This window comes from Urtica dioica, chromosome 10 (genome assembly GCF_054948205.1).
Source record: "Urtica dioica subsp. dioica isolate 48M chromosome 10, U.dioica_male_clone48M_v1_H2, whole genome shotgun sequence".
NCBI lineage: Eukaryota > Viridiplantae > Streptophyta > Magnoliopsida > Rosales > Urticaceae > Urtica > Urtica dioica.
The window spans coordinates 1495009-1509872 of record NC_142765.1 but is presented as its reverse complement, the minus strand read 5'-3'; the positions used below and the strand labels follow the sequence as shown (position 1 = coordinate 1509872).

At 37.3% G+C, this 14864-nt stretch overlaps 3 protein-coding genes, 1 long non-coding RNA gene and 1 pseudogene across 7 annotated transcripts in view; 1 reads left to right on the top strand and 4 right to left on the bottom strand.

The window, feature by feature from the left end:
* The window catches only part of LOC149382904 (purple acid phosphatase 4-like), a 77181-nt gene extending 72741 nt beyond the window's left edge, over positions 1-4440 (bottom strand). Inside the window, exon 1 of the mRNA XM_089628490.1 lies at positions 4409-4440. The gene's annotated coding sequence lies outside the window, so the exon portion shown is untranslated. The remainder of the gene's footprint in view (positions 1-4408) is intronic.
* On the bottom strand, positions 3329-4967 carry LOC149382903 (purple acid phosphatase 4-like; annotated as a pseudogene). Its single transcript, XR_016301755.1, has 7 exons — positions 4599-4967; positions 4460-4528; positions 4339-4351; positions 4223-4277; positions 4040-4144; positions 3881-3948; positions 3329-3785 (listed from the first exon to the last, which is right to left on the bottom strand). The product of XR_016301755.1 is annotated as a purple acid phosphatase 4-like (transcript).
* A 169-nt stretch (positions 4968-5136) lies between these two features.
* LOC149382902 (uncharacterized) lies at positions 5137-6566 on the bottom strand. 3 transcript variants are annotated; one of them, XR_016301710.1, is made up of 4 exons: positions 6367-6566; positions 5792-5957; positions 5534-5587; positions 5137-5310 (listed from the first exon to the last, which is right to left on the bottom strand). It is a non-coding gene; the product is annotated as an uncharacterized LOC149382902 (long non-coding RNA). The 3 variants fall into 3 exon arrangements; XR_016301709.1 differs by lacking the exon at positions 6367-6566 and adding an exon at positions 6064-6145 and having other exon boundaries at positions 5534-5605; XR_016301708.1 differs by lacking the exon at positions 6367-6566 and adding an exon at positions 6064-6145.
* A 314-nt stretch (positions 6567-6880) lies between these two features.
* LOC149382901 (putative disease resistance RPP13-like protein 1) lies at positions 6881-9824 on the bottom strand. Its single transcript, XM_089628891.1, has 2 exons — positions 7503-9824; positions 6881-7306 (listed from the first exon to the last, which is right to left on the bottom strand). The coding sequence occupies exons 1-2, from the start codon at positions 9743-9745 to the stop codon at positions 7015-7017; spliced, it is 2535 nt and encodes an 844-aa protein (XP_089485017.1). The 5' UTR covers positions 9746-9824; the 3' UTR covers positions 6881-7014.
* A 1953-nt stretch (positions 9825-11777) lies between these two features.
* On the top strand, positions 11778-14253 carry LOC149382900 (uncharacterized). The gene is made up of 4 exons (XM_089628890.1): positions 11778-13096; positions 13231-13494; positions 13583-13905; positions 13991-14253. The coding sequence occupies exons 1-4, from the start codon at positions 11778-11780 to the stop codon at positions 14251-14253; spliced, it is 2169 nt and encodes a 722-aa protein (XP_089485016.1).
* Positions 14254-14864: the final 611 nt, after the last annotated feature.

Here is a 14864-nt window from a genome sequence, read left to right as displayed (position 1 = left end):
ACGAATGATTTACTCAATGGTTAATATGATTTACTGTCGGATTGTTAGTCTTCGATTGTTCACGGAAATAATTAGTAAATCGTATTTACTAGTTATATTAACTAGTCTTCATCTCTGATAATTTTCCTGTTAGATTAACTACAAAATGTTACGGTAAATAAAATTTACTTTTATTCTTGTTACGGTAAATAATATTTACTGTTGTTCTTATTACGGTAAATAAAATTTATTGTTTTCTTGTTACGGTAAATAAGATTTACTATTATTCTTGTTACGGTAAATAAGATTTAGTATTATTCTTGTTACGACAAATAATATTTAATGTAGTTTTTGTTATTGTTAATTAGATTTACTAATTTTTTTGTTATGGATGATATTATTTACTATGATAGTTAATAATATTAACCTAAGGGTATAATTGGAATATTGGAATGTTGTCATGATAAATTGGCTATTTTCCTAAATATGTTTATAGTTTGGCTATAATTTTAAAGTAGGGGTGTCATTTTGGCTACTTGTTTAGCCGGCCCTATTATAAACGAGTAGGAAGAAGAGAGACGGAAAAAATGGAGTTAAAATGAGAGACTGTGTGAATGGAATTTGTGAAGTACAATCGTGGAATTACTAGGAGTCCTTATTGTAGTCAATTTTGTCTTTCTTTCTCAAATGGATTAAGGTTGATTTGAGTTGAGAAAAAAAAAAAAACATCATTACACATGGATTAAAGGCATTTAAGAACTTATCATATTTGAATAAGGTATTTAGAAGAAGAAAAAAATTATATGCCACGTACAAACCCACGAGCTTAGGCAAGAGTAATGTCCAACATTATAAAGATGTTTATTTGATGTTTATTGAATGACTTCAAAAAATATTTTTATTTGATGTGTATTCAATTATTATTATTATTATTGTTATTATTATTATTATTATTATTATTATTATTATTATTATTATTATTATTATTATTATTATTATTATTATTATTATTAGGTTTATTGATATCCGGCCATTACAATATCAAAAAGGCCACCTCAATATGTATATATATATATATATATATATATATATATATATCATAAAAGTACTTTTGAATACTTGTGTCTGTGTTAAAGAATGATCTTATGTTTACATTAATGTTAAACGTTTCTTAAGGTCAAAGTTTGTAATATCCATTAAACTTTTGAAATTTGAGTTCAAGGGCATAACTTTATGTTAAAATGATTTTTTTTCCAAGTAGGGGCCTAACTTCTTCCTTCTTTTTTTTTTTTTTTTTTTTTTCAAATAATTGACTGCTTAAGCCACGGAATGTGTAGCAATTTATTTTTAGCCAACCTTTCGTTAATTTCCTGCAAATAGTCATATTGCTTACGTGGCAGCTTATTAAATAAATTAGGTTTACATTTTTGCCCTTATTTAATTCGGCAGATTGAATTAATTATGCATTTTTTTTTCAAATTTCGAATTAAATAAATAAGGCAGTTTTTTTTAAATTTTTTTTTAAGAAAACCGATTAGGAAAGTAGTTATAGGTACCGGTTGACCTTAGGCAATCAATTTCTATTTTTGTGGCAAAATATAATATTAAATCTGCAAAATATTCCTCATTTATTGACTTTATTCTGGAAAACAATTCAAATATTACAATTACGATATTCATGATCTCAGTTGGCCGCCAAAATATTTTAGAACGTCCAAAAAAAAATTTCCAGTTTTTATTTACACGAATATACTGTAAATATACTTCTTATTTACAATGAATGTACTGTTAATATGTTTTGTATTTACAATGAATATACTGTAAATATGCTTCTTATTTACACGAATAGTATGTAAATATGTTTTCTATGAACAAAAAAAAAAAAAACTGTTCTTCGCGGTGTCGCAGATCGGGACCTTGGACGCAGATCGCGGAGAGGAGGATGAAGTGACGCTTTGACGGCGGTGATGACGTGGTGGTGGTCGTGATTATTAGTGGTGGCGCTGCCTCTCGGTCCGGCATCCTCGTCGGCTCGTGGCTGTCCTCGTTTTCTCGGCTGGAACACGCGCGGGTGGTGCTCGGTCTCGGCCATTGATGGCGCGCAAGGAATGAAAAAGAAGATAGGAGAAGGAGATGAAGGAGACGATGACGATGAGAGGAATGATGGCGCGCGGGTGATGCTCGGTCTCGGTCCAAATTTGAGCAGTTGCTTGTTCGCGTTTTTTCTGGGCTTCTTTTTTTTTTTTTTGAAAACAATAAATTTGAGGGGTTGCGTGTTAATGTGAACGCAGCTGACGGTTATAATTACTCCTCGATTTTCGCGTGCATTAATATCCAAATATTACAGCTGATCACGTATTAATGACCCGGAAGATAGTGGGCGGGAAAATGGAAGGGTAGTCTCGGCCAATTTTTGTTGTAAATAAATCCTCCTGGCTATTTACCACTTATTTACAGAATGTTGGCTAAAAATAAATTGGCTATTTTCAGGAGACTATTTAGCTTAATTACCCTTTTTTTTAATTAAATGAAACGTGGACGGAACCACGGAAGTTTATTAATGGACCCTGACTTGTGACGAAAGAATACCATGATTACAACAGCATAATAAGTGAAATGACAAAAAAAAACGTAAAACGGGGAAACTTGGATCGGCAAATCTAAATGATCTATGACAACAATGATCATTATCGCATTTGCGTGTCACTATACATGGATCATTATTTTCTTAATGAATTATCTTTCAAGTTAATTATCTAATCTCTCTCAGAAGATTGTTATTCAGGTTCATATCAGTTTCTCACAGCATACTAGTATTGTACTAGTTAGGTTAACTATACACAATATTAATTATGAAGCAAAGCCGAAGATATAAATAAGAAACTAATACTGATTATTATAATAATATATATATATATATATATATATATATATATATATTTTGAAGGGAAAACGGGTCTCATTAAAACCTCTCCGCCCTTGAACCGGTGCGACGAGGAGGAAAATTAGTGTTCAAGAAACTCATATAAACACGGCATCAGCCGGAAAAATGAAATCTGAGATTGCAAAGCCCATTCGCACAATTCACGGGACTCGCCATTCAGATTCCTTTTAATCCATTTAAATGAAATTCGATAAAAATTAAGCATCAACTCTAACACAGAAGAGAATAAGGAATAAAAGCCTCCAATCCGGGCACTGGAAGGACCGACAAAGACTAAGCCTCAACACAGAATAGAATGTTTCCATAGCATAACTCGCACAAACTCTTGATAGTCAGCTTTGAAAACAAGTGAAATTGATCTGTCATCAACTTTGCTTAGATTTTTGTGAGCATATTATAAGATAAAGAAGCACCTAATCTTTTAGGGTCCTGAGAGAATGATTAGAACTCTGATTCTGTTGTTGTCATTGTCATCATCTTCTACATTTTGCGTTGACTCCCATAAGGCTTTCATCATATGACCTTCACAGCAGTTGACAATGAGTCAATGAAAAAGTGTAATCGGACGAACCAAAACATTAGCTCCGAAAAGAAAGAAAAAGTTACAATGATTCCACTCTCCAATTTCATAGAATATAATAATGTATAGTTACAAACAAGAGAGAAAAAAAAAAATCCAAGATGGCTGGATGAAGGAGCTTGGACTTGTTCGTAAAACGCAATCTCTGCGTTTGTCGTTGTCAATTCTACTGACATGAACCCTTGTCCGTCGTAAAAAAATTTCACCCCTGCTCCGTTTAAACCTTTTACGTCTCCACGCCATGCCTTTGACCCCGCCCCACTAGTCAAAAACTCCATCGGGCTGAAAATCTAGAAAGTAAAAAAGTTCATATCATTGTTAATTAATTTAGTCATAAAAAAAAAAACCAGTAATTTTTGAAATTTTCTAATTTTTACCTTCTTGTGGCACTTATATGTTCTAGAAAATGGTCATGTCCGTTCATGTAGAAATCGACATTATTGGCCTGTTGAAATTGAGCAAGATAAAGTTAGAGGACCATCTTTAGTAAAATAAAATAGAGATTACTAAGCTTTGATCTTCAGGGAAAAATATACCTCAAGAATTGGAAGAAGCTTGTCGTTGAGTTCCTTTGTGTCACCATGATGACCAACCACAATCTTCCACGTGGCAGACGATTGCCTCAACCCCGATTCAACATCCTATCGCAGACTTTCGAGATTATCAGTACTACTACATTACTAAATTAAAAAAAATATATATAAAAAAAGAAAAGTCACCTCCAATATGGTGGAGATATAAGGCTTGCGCGACGAAATGCCTCGCCAATCACCTCTGCACGGTGTCAACGCAGAGAAATACATGTCAACGCGGTGTTGTGTCTACGAAGAAAAACTCTGCCACCACCTCTGCACGAATAATTACATAACTTATATTTTAATTCATAGATGATACGACAAGATTCACTAGCAGTAGGAAGAGAAGTTGGAACCACCGGAAAAAAAAAAAAAACTGACCACAAAAGATCTTAAGCCAAGGGCTGAGTTGGGCCTCGGCGTCCCCTCTGTAATCATGATTTCCCAAAACTGGCCAATAACTTTCAAAATTAGACACAAAAACAAAACAACACGACGTTAAAAAGATATTGAAACTTACCACTGTACCAAGGCCTTTGAAGGCTCTTTGCGGTGTAGATTTTTGTGAACGATTCTTCAAATGCCGTGTCGTGCTCGCTCATTTCCCATCGTTGATACTACGAAGTTGATTCCTATTTCTTCTCCAACATTTCCCATCTTCGCATGATAAAAAACCCCAAGTTAAGTTGACAATGAGGCTCTGCTTTGTTCATAGAATATGTGTGAAAGCCTTCTCACCACTCTCCAATTTTTTCTCGCCCACCTTTATACAATGATTTCACTCGCACAATAATCTTGTCGCGAAATCGGCGTGGAAGTTTGAATCTCGACAGCGTAAGTTCCGTTCTGATGCACTTTTTTTGGCTCCAACAAAATGATGTCACTGATATATAAGAGTGTATAGAATTAAAGAGGAGAAAAATGTAAGCTTAATGTGACATTATTCGTAAGCTAATTAACTATATCAGCGTGGATACAAAAACACTCACGAGGGAGTGACTATGATATGCAACAACTTGTTCCAGATAAGCCAATGCACTTTACCTGTTGATAAGACTATGATATGTAAATGTTGATAAGACTGTAGAGAAGACAGTGCTGAGCGAGTGACTTCCACGTGGCGTTCTGTGAATGGTCAAATTAAGGCCGAGGCAGTTTTTTTGAAGAGAATGATCCTTGATGGAGGCAATCAATGATAACTAAGCCGTACACAATCATTACTCTGTCTCTTCCTACAAATAGAAAACCAAAATAGAAGACAATTCTTTGTAAAACATCTACATGAATAAATTATAATTAAAAAAAAAAAGACAGTCAGTTGAGAAGAGATCACAGCTATGAATAAAAAGGACACGGTGAGACAAGGACCATATCACTATAGTAAAATCAATAGTAGTAATAATACTATGTACATATACTCAGAAAAAGGAAAATAGAAATAAAATGTCCTTTCACCTTCAAAGAAACGATGATGAATACTTGACCAGCTTGAAGAAATGTTTTCTGGACCTGAGAGAATAATTAGAACTATGATTCCATTATTGCAGCGTAATAATCATCATCAAGATTCTTTCAAAAAAAAAAACCATCATCAAGATTGCCCCTCCATTTGAACCACAATTTTGAGCCTTTGCATCAACTTGTTCTGAATAATACGTTTACTTTATAATTATAATACCTCGATGAGATATATTTCTGCAAAAGCCTACGTACCTAATAGAGCTCGGTATAGGACCACGTCCACGCGGACATGGCATTCCGTGAAGCTTGAGACATTATGATTACAATCCGTACACAATTAATTATCTTGTTTCAATATCTGCACAAAAGTTTCAATCTTGATAGCTTTCTTCAATCAACAAGTATTGGATCCAACTACCTGATTATCACCATAGACAAACAGTGAACAATACAATAGAAAATATATTTTCCATTTAGATATCAAGTCATTAAATTGTTTGAGATATTTGAATGCTTGTCCGCACCTATGAATAGTAGTCAAATTACACCATTCTTGCTCCAAATGACCAAATGATATATTCAACATTAATTCCTTGACTAATAATTTCTTGCTGAGGCCATGCACTGAGTATCTACAAATAGCCAACCAATCAAGAACACATTTTTTTGTAAAACATCTACTTAAAATAAATTATTATAAAAAATTAGTAGTAAAATATATAGAAAATGGAAAAAGGATGCGCCAGTACATATACATGATGTATGTGGTAATAATACCATGTACATATCTTATCAGAAAATGCAAAAAGAAAAAGGAATAGTTTTACCTGTCACTAAATGATTTAGCTTGCCATTTATCTTTCTCACACCGTTGCTTCAATGGTATCAAAAGAGCTTTGTTTTGCAAACACCGTCCTCGATTGACTTGATTTCCACAGACACAACGATTGAAGACTGAGCCACATCTTAAGACACAAAGCTTCAAAAAAACCAAAATCAATCAATTCCGCAAGAGAAACAAGTTCAAAAATGTCAATTGCCAAGTCCGATTAAAAAATAAGTCTTAACAAAAGAAACCCATGTAAAAGCACAATGGTCATAACAATAAACCCAGTTCTTAAGCTCTCAAACCTAACGTTTTACTATCCCAGTCCAATTCCTAGATCAAGCACATCAAATTCGAGAATCACAATTCAAATCAATTCCACACTCATTAAGTTTCTCAGCTTTATACGGAGCCTGAACTTCAAAACCAAAATCAATCAATTCCACAAAAGAAACACTGAAGTAAAACCCCAACCCATACTTGATTCCACAAAAGAAACACTGAAGTAAATGTCCAACTCCTTAAGGTTGGTGAGTTGTTGAAATGCCTCGCCGTTTAGGGCCAACAGATTCCTACCACTGATGTCAATCTTAGCCAGAGTGGTGGGGAGCAATATTCCATCACCAGGAAACGAATACCCTTTCCAACCTTAGATAATTAAGTGTTTCAATGATGGGAGTCTGTGTAGATCACTCTCCAAAAGCTTTTCGCAATCCCCTATCTCAAGATGTTCTAGTTTAGAGAGAGAGTCGGGGTGTACATGACAAGCATCCGACGTGTTTGGTAAGCTCATCTTCAAATCCGGACATTCACGTAAGTATAGAATCCTCAGCCTGGGGAAAACTAGTGTGCCATCTCCACCAAATGACCACTCCTTCCACTGTGGCATAGACCATATCTCCAATGTCTCTAAGGATCTGAAAGAGGTGCCACTAGTACTGCTGCCATAAAACTCACCACCCTATCAAACCCAGATATTCTAAGGTCTTTGAGGCATGGCAATTGTCCCAGCGGAGGCCAACGGAAACAACTTTTACAATTCTCTAGGCGGATCGATACTATATTAGAAAATGAATCGTGTCCCGCCCAATCTGGAAATATCGTGCCTCTGTAATACTTGATTATGAGATTACTCACATTTGTATGAGGCCGAAGTGATTCCAATATTTCTCTCTCTCTCTCTCCGAACTATTTGCATCGCCGGCAGATCCACGACTCCATTGCAAACGTAGATCCGCAATGCCCTTCTTATTCCTCAAATCAGCCTCCAAAGCCTCATTCGCATCACCCACATTTTCAATACTCAAAATCTCAAGTCTTCCCATGAAAGGCTGAACATGTTTCACTTCTTTAATATTATTCCCCCTATCTCCAAAACCAACAACTATTTTACTCAACGTCAGCAAAGACTTCATATTTTTTACTTGGAAGTTCATTTCTTTTATAGATGTTCCAATAATATCCAGATGCCGCAAATTGACAAGCCTTTCCATGTTTTTGGGCAACGCTGTAAGATTACTACACTCCGACAACAGTAAGGTTTGCAAGTTGTACAAACTACATATTGAAGCAGGTAATTCTGTAATCTCGGAGTAGGATAAGTCCAAGTACCTCAAATGTATCAAATCATTAATTGAACAAGAGATTGATATGATTTTTGAACCACGTAAACCAAGAACTCTTAAGCATCTTCCTGATGTCCAAAAGGAGGATTTAGGAGGCAAGCAAGAACTAATAAACGTGCGCCAATACTTGGCATCACATATACGCTCAAAATCGTTAAACTTCTTGCTATATGATAAATGACGAGTATGCCTTGGAATGCTATGCAAGTCATTGCTCTCGTCCAGCCTGAAACAAAATCCACGGGATATGAACATGGCCAAATCGTGAACAAGGTCGTGCATGAGGAAAATCGAGTCATCTTGACTACTTGACTTCTGAAACAACGACCTCGATACAAGATCTTCAAAGTAGTCTTCTCCAACTTCCTCCATCGTCATAGATTTCTTATCACTCTGCAAAAAGCCTTCAGCCATCCACAACAAGATTATCCTTTCTCTCTTAAACATGTAGTCTTTCGGAAACATGGCGCAATAAGAGAAACATCGTTTTAGATGTGTAGGCATGCGGCGATAACTCAGCCATAAAGCAGGAAGGATGTTCTTTTCTTCACTATACAACTCATTCCACGCATCGCTTTTGAGTATGTTTTCCCATTTCCTTGGATTTCGTTCGGAACGTAATAGACCGCCAAGAGATTTTATAGCTAAGGGAAGACCTTTGCACTTCTTCACGATCTCTCTTCCAATCGCTTGCAAATCCTGATGTGCATGAGCGTCTTCGTTGTTTGTAAAAGCATGCCGTGAAAACAACAACCAAGACTCTTCGGCCGACAAATCAGCTAACTGATACGTAGTAGTTTTTCCACAAGCCATGACAAAGGCAACATTTGTATTTCGTGTAGTCAAAATGATCTTACTTCCTTTCGCCACAGACTCAAAAGAGCTCTTCAAACAGTCCCAGAGAATATAATCCTCATTCCAAACATCATCAAGAACCAGGAGAAATATCTTCCCTCTCAAGGAATCCCTCAGTTTTTGTTGAATCTCTAACAACTCTTGAATACGGCACTCTTGCGATGTGACCTTTTCCAAGATTATTGTTGTAATCTTATAGTTGTCGAAATCATCTGATACCGTCACCCATGCTCTAAGATCAAAACGATCTTTGACTATAGCATCATCATAAACGAGCTGAGCAAGCGTGGTTTTGCCGATACCACCCATCCCTACAATCGGAATGACAGATAACTTTTCCTCGCTATCATCGCTGGAGAGCAACAAGTCAATGATAGCCTCTTTGTCACCTTTCCTTCCGTAAATGCTAGATTCTTCAGCCAACGGAGTGGGCGGCCTTTGAGAGGAATGCATTTCTCCAAGAACGTCTCTCAGACCGAGATCATCCTTTTGCTCTACTAGTTCCTTGAATCTGCGAAGGATCTCCGTGGCTTCTTTCCTGACCATGTCATCAAATCCGGTGGTGAAAAAACCAGACAGGATACTGGAACTCGAAGGCTGATGAGGTTCCATCTTTAGCCTCAGAGCTTCGGCGTTGATGGCATCGAGCAAATCATCAGCACGGTACACCACGTCATTGAGGTCTTCGAGCCACTCCCTGACATCATTGTCCGAGATCTGCTTCTCCTCCGCGTCGTTGACCAGCCTCGTCACCGATTTGACCACGCTCCTCACCTCACGCAAAACATCCTCAATTGGTTTCTTTCCACGGAACAGCTTGGGGATGTCTTTTGGAGCCAACCTCTCAAACAAGACTTGAAGAAAAGAAGAAAGCAATGCTCCTCCAACCAACTCAGCCATTTCGATCACTTCCACAGATCAAGGTTTCACTATTTTACAAAAGGTATAGAATCAAAGTAAGACAATACTTTCCTAAAAAAAAAAGAAGGTGATCGTAATTATAGACTGATTAATTTTAGTCCAAAGTTGTCTTTAATTAGCAGACTACCATAACAATAAAAATAAAAATAAAAGAATTATAGAACTATATACAATATATAGAAGAAAAAAAAAACAAAAAACAAAAACAAAAACAAACTCACAAGGAGACTACGTTGTTCCACAGAAGATGATTTCTTGAATTCTGTAACAAAAAAAAAAAAAAAAACACGAGAGTTGTAAATAGTGAGCAAAGTTGTAACACGAGAGTTGACTGAAAGATGAGATTCCAAATAAGACTTGTAGAAAAGAATAAAGCAACGCTCCTCCCAACTCAGCCATTTCTATCACTTACACAGATCAAGGTTTCTCTATTTCACAAAAGATGTAGAATCAAAGTATGATATGATATGACAGTATTCATAGAGTAACTAATATGATTCCAAAGTGGCCTTTTTTAACAAGTTATTATGGAAATTTTTTTATTTTATTTTATAGAACTATAAATTACATGGAATAAAAAAAAATGAAAGACTCACCAGGGAGCTGTTATGCTGAAGAAAAGTACTATGTTTGTGAAGTGTGAGCAGAAAGTATCGCAGTGGAGGAGGTTAACAAAGACTATAAAGAACATCATAGCAATTGAAAGAGCGTTGATTCCTATTTGCTATTTTTTCTTTTCTTTTCTTTTCCTTGTACCACGCGGAAAGTGAAACAATAATTAGTGGGACTGTGAGAGAAAGAAAGATGAGATACCAATTATTTTTTTCATTCTCTTTTTATTTGTTTATCATTAAAGAAAGCATGCAGACAGACACGGTTTCACATGAGAGGTTTGATTAAATAGTATAGAAATAGGTACACATATACACCGTTACATGATGATAATTCCATGAATACCTTGTATTTTCGAACCTTTTATATATATATATATATATATATATATATATATATATATATATAAAGGGAAACTTGATAAAACAAGCTTAGTGTAGCATGTGATTTGAAAACCAAACCATATTTTGGTTCCCTTAGGAAAACCAAGCATCTCACCATGTAAAATGTCCAAATTACCCTTAAATGAATTTTTTTTTTCAAAATCAATCCTTCACTCACTCCCCTTCCCTTCCCTTCCCTCACGCGTGTTTTTTTTTCAATTCAGAAACCAAAAAAAAAAGAAAAAAAAACCCCACAGCCCACAGCCAAGCACGCCCATCGTCTTCATCATTTCCACGCACGCCCATCGTCGCAAACCCCGACGCACGGCATACCCCGAAGATAAATGGGTAAGTTTCGATCCCTAATTCGATGATATTTTGTAAGAGATTTGTTTGATTTCCTGAAAAAAAGAGTTTGAGTTCGTCATGTTGGATCCAGAAAAAAGTTCGAAATTGTTGTGTGTAATTTCGAAGTTTATAGCTGTTATTTCGATTGCATTTCGAAGGTTTCGATTCCCATGCCCTAATTCGTTTAAACTCAAATTTTTTGGGCCTTCTATGTACCTAAACAGTTGAGAGAAGAAAAATTGGTAAGTTTCGATCCCTAATTCGATGATATTTTGTAAGAGAGATGTTTGATTTCCTGAGAAAAAGAGTTTGAGTTCGTCATGTTGGATCCAGAAAAAAGTTCGAAATTATTGTCTGTAATTCGAACTTTATAGCTGTTATTTCGATTTCATTTCGAACTTTTTAACTTGTACAGATTTGACTTCTAATGTATACTTTTTAACTTCTTAACAGGTTCAAACGTTAATATATGTTGTTTATTTGATGGTACTTGGGTGAACAAAGGTACAAAATGGGAATATACTAATGAATCGCGATTCGAACTCCGTGCACTCGCGAAAGACATATCTCGGGCGGAGCTATTAATCGCTATGTACGAAGCTTTTTGTGTCGATGAGTCGTTATACGATTTGAAACTTGAAGCTGCGTATGTTTGGGCTGGAAGACCAATGCCTCCTCTCATTTTGGCATCGGACGCTAGTGTGACGGCATTTATGTTAGAGAATTCTGGTCACTCCAAGCTGAGGATTTCCTTGTGCGTCACCCCCGTGAAAAGAAATATTGTTGATGCAGCTCTCGGTACAACTCCAAGCAAGGCAGTTTCACCAACCCCAAATTCTCAGGTAGCATGCTTAGGTATTAGCGTCGAGGTGAATGATTTTCAGGCGCCATGCGATGAAGAGGGTGATGAGGAAGGTAAGGATGGTGATGATGAGGAAGATGAGGATGGCGATGATGACGAAGATTTTGATGCAAGCGGATTCTATTGTGAGGATGATCCGGTTATGAATGATAATGATATTCCCATGTCAGAGCCAGTAACGGCGACGCCTCATAAGAAGTCAAAATTATGGTATGCACATGTTTCAATTCCCGATTTGGAGGAAAATGTAAGTACGCCTTCATCCACTGGCAGTTCTTCGGAAATATGTGTTGGGCAAATTTTTTATAATAAGTTTGATTTGAAAACTAAAGTTGCCATGCTTGCAATGAGAAAGAGCTTTCAGTATAGGGTCTTCGAAACAAGCAGGAGTCGGTGGGTAGTCAAGTGCAAAGCTGGTGATTGTACTTGGAAATTGAGAGGGAATAAACTACCAAACAGTGATATGTTCGAGGTGAGTGTGTATGTTTCTATACATACTTGTTCGATTGATGCCCCTGCTAGTGGCGAACTTCAAGCTGCACCATGGATTGTAGGACATGTTATCAAGCATAAGTATAGTCTTCCATCGACATCATATACACCAAGGAACATCATAGAAGATGTGCGAAAGGAGTATGGGATAAATTTGAGTTACGAGAAGGCTTGGAGATGCAAGGAGACGGCAATTGGGTACATAAGGGGTACACTTGACGAGTCATACAAGCGGTTACCTGCTTACTTCTACGCATTAGAACAAAAAAATCCAGCAGTCGATTTCGATACTGTTTTTGGGCCCTTGGAGCCCAAGCTCCGGCATACAAGCGGTTCGGTTACTGACCTTGTTCTTGACTCCGGCAGTCGATTTCGATACTGTTTTTGGGCCCTTGGAGCTTGTATACGGGGATTTGCATCATGTCGACCTGTGATATGTATCGATGGTAGTTTCTTGAAGACAAAGTACGGAGAGCAGATATTATCAGCGATCGCATTAGATGCAAATGACCAATTGTTTCCACTTGCATTTGCTGTTGTAGAAACCGAAAATAATCACTCTTGGACCTACTTCCTTCGGAAACTGAGAGAGACCATCGGTTCCCCGCCAGATCTTTGTTTCATATCAGACAGGTACTTAATTTCGAAGATTTTAGTTTTGTTTCGACAATTTTGGAATGTTATTTCAGAGATTTTAGGTTTTCTGAGAAGTACATTTCGAATATTTTAGTTGATCTAATATTTATGTTTCAAACGCTTTGTTTTAGGCACGCGAGTATCCTTCATGCTATACCGGTTGTGTATCCAGAGTGTTATCATGGGATCTGCTACCAGCATCTAAGTATGAATGTTGCTCATGTGCTCAAAACCGATGTTTGTGGCCCAGAGATGTATGGCGCATGTTATGCTTGGAGAAAATCTGTTTTTCATGCTCAATTCGAGAAGCTAAGGCGTAAAGATCCAAACCTTGCTAAATATCTGGAAGACATTGGAATTGAAAGGTTTGCTCGGTCGTACTTTCCTAGAAAAAGGTAAGTTCACAAGCAGGTAGTACTTTATTTCGAAGATTTTGGTTTGTTTCTTAGATTTACAAAGCGATTTTGAATATTTTAAAAACAGGTACAATTTATTGACGAGTAACTACGCGGAAAGCTTCAAAAAGAGGATAAAGGACGCTAGAACATTCCCAATTTGTAGCATGGTGGAATGCATTCGATTTACTCTTCAAGAATGGTTCTTCAAGCGAAGAGAAAAATCCGGAAATGCGAAGACCAAACTGAGTCCAAAATTTGATGAGGACTTACGACTTCAAGTTCAAAAGGGTCGCCATTTGCAATATTCGGGCGTTACGCAACATGAGTTCTTAGTACTTGATGGAGACGAGGATGGCACGGTAAACATGTTGACAAAAGAATGCACATGCGGCTTGTTTCAACTTCTTGGTCTCCCTTGCATGCATGCGACGTGTGTCGCAACAAAGCGTAACATCGATGTGTATTCATTATGTCACCCTTTTCTATCGAGTAGAAAGTTGGAGAGCAGCCTACATGGATGCGGTGTACCCTTGTGGTCCTGAACATGAGTGGAATGCTCCAGAAGAGCTGTTGAATATGGAGGTCAAGGTACCTGTTGCGAAAAACCCCGCCGGTCGGCCGAAGAAGAAGAGCAAAGGAGGACGGCTCAAGATCAAACGTCTGCCGTCTCAAGGTGAAGTAATTGTTGTTCATCGCAAATGTAGTATTTGTGGAGGTAGAGGACATAATAGGAAGTCGTGTACTTTTCATCAGTAGTATTGGATTTCAGACATTTCAGTTATTTTATGTGTTTGATTTCAGAGTTTTTAGTTAGTTTATGTGATGGATTTCAGACATTTCAGTGATTTTATGTGTTTGATTTCAGAGTTTTCAGTTAGTTTATGTGATGGATTTAAGACATTTCAGTTATTTTATGTGTTTGATTTCAGATTTTTCAGTTAGTTTATGTGCTTGATTTCAGACATTTCAGTTATTTTATGTGTTTGATTTCAGAGTTTTCAGTTATTTTATGTGTCTGATTTCAGAGTTTTCAGTTAGTTTATGTGATGGATTTCAGACATCGGCCCAATATCCTCGGCCAAAGGCCGAGCTTGGCTAGCTCGGCCATCGGCTCAATAGCCTCGGCCAAAGGCCGAGCTCCGATATCTTCGGCCAAAGGCCGAGCTCGGCTTTCCTCGGCCATCGGCCCCATAGCCTCGGTCAAAGGCCGAGCTCGGCTTTCCTCGGCCATCGGCCCGATATCCTCGGCCAAAGGTTGAGCTCGTCTAGCTCGACCATCGGCTCAATAGCCTCGGCCAAAGGCCGAGCTCGGCTTTCCTCGGCCATCGGCCCGATAGCCTCGGCCAAAGGCCGAGCTCGGCTTTCCT

What these genes read in the sequence shown, in the direction of transcription:
- LOC149382901 (XM_089628891.1), bottom strand. Translation starts at nt 9,745, where the DNA reads ATGGCTGAGTTGGTTGGAGGAGCATTGCTTTCTTCTTTTCTTCAAGTC. An exon ending in CACTTCGGCCTCATACAAAT is followed by an intron (nt 7,307 to 7,502) that starts GTGAGTAATCTC and finishes GTTTTATGGCAG; the next exon opens with CAGTACTAGTGGCACCTCTT.
- LOC149382900 (XM_089628890.1), top strand. Translation starts at nt 11,778, where the DNA reads ATGCCTCCTCTCATTTTGGCATCGGACGCTAGTGTGACGGCATTTATG. An exon ending in CTTTGTTTCATATCAGACAG is followed by an intron (nt 13,097 to 13,230) that starts GTACTTAATTTC and finishes GCTTTGTTTTAG; the next exon opens with GCACGCGAGTATCCTTCATG. An exon ending in TCGTACTTTCCTAGAAAAAG is followed by an intron (nt 13,495 to 13,582) that starts GTAAGTTCACAA and finishes TTTTAAAAACAG; the next exon opens with GTACAATTTATTGACGAGTA.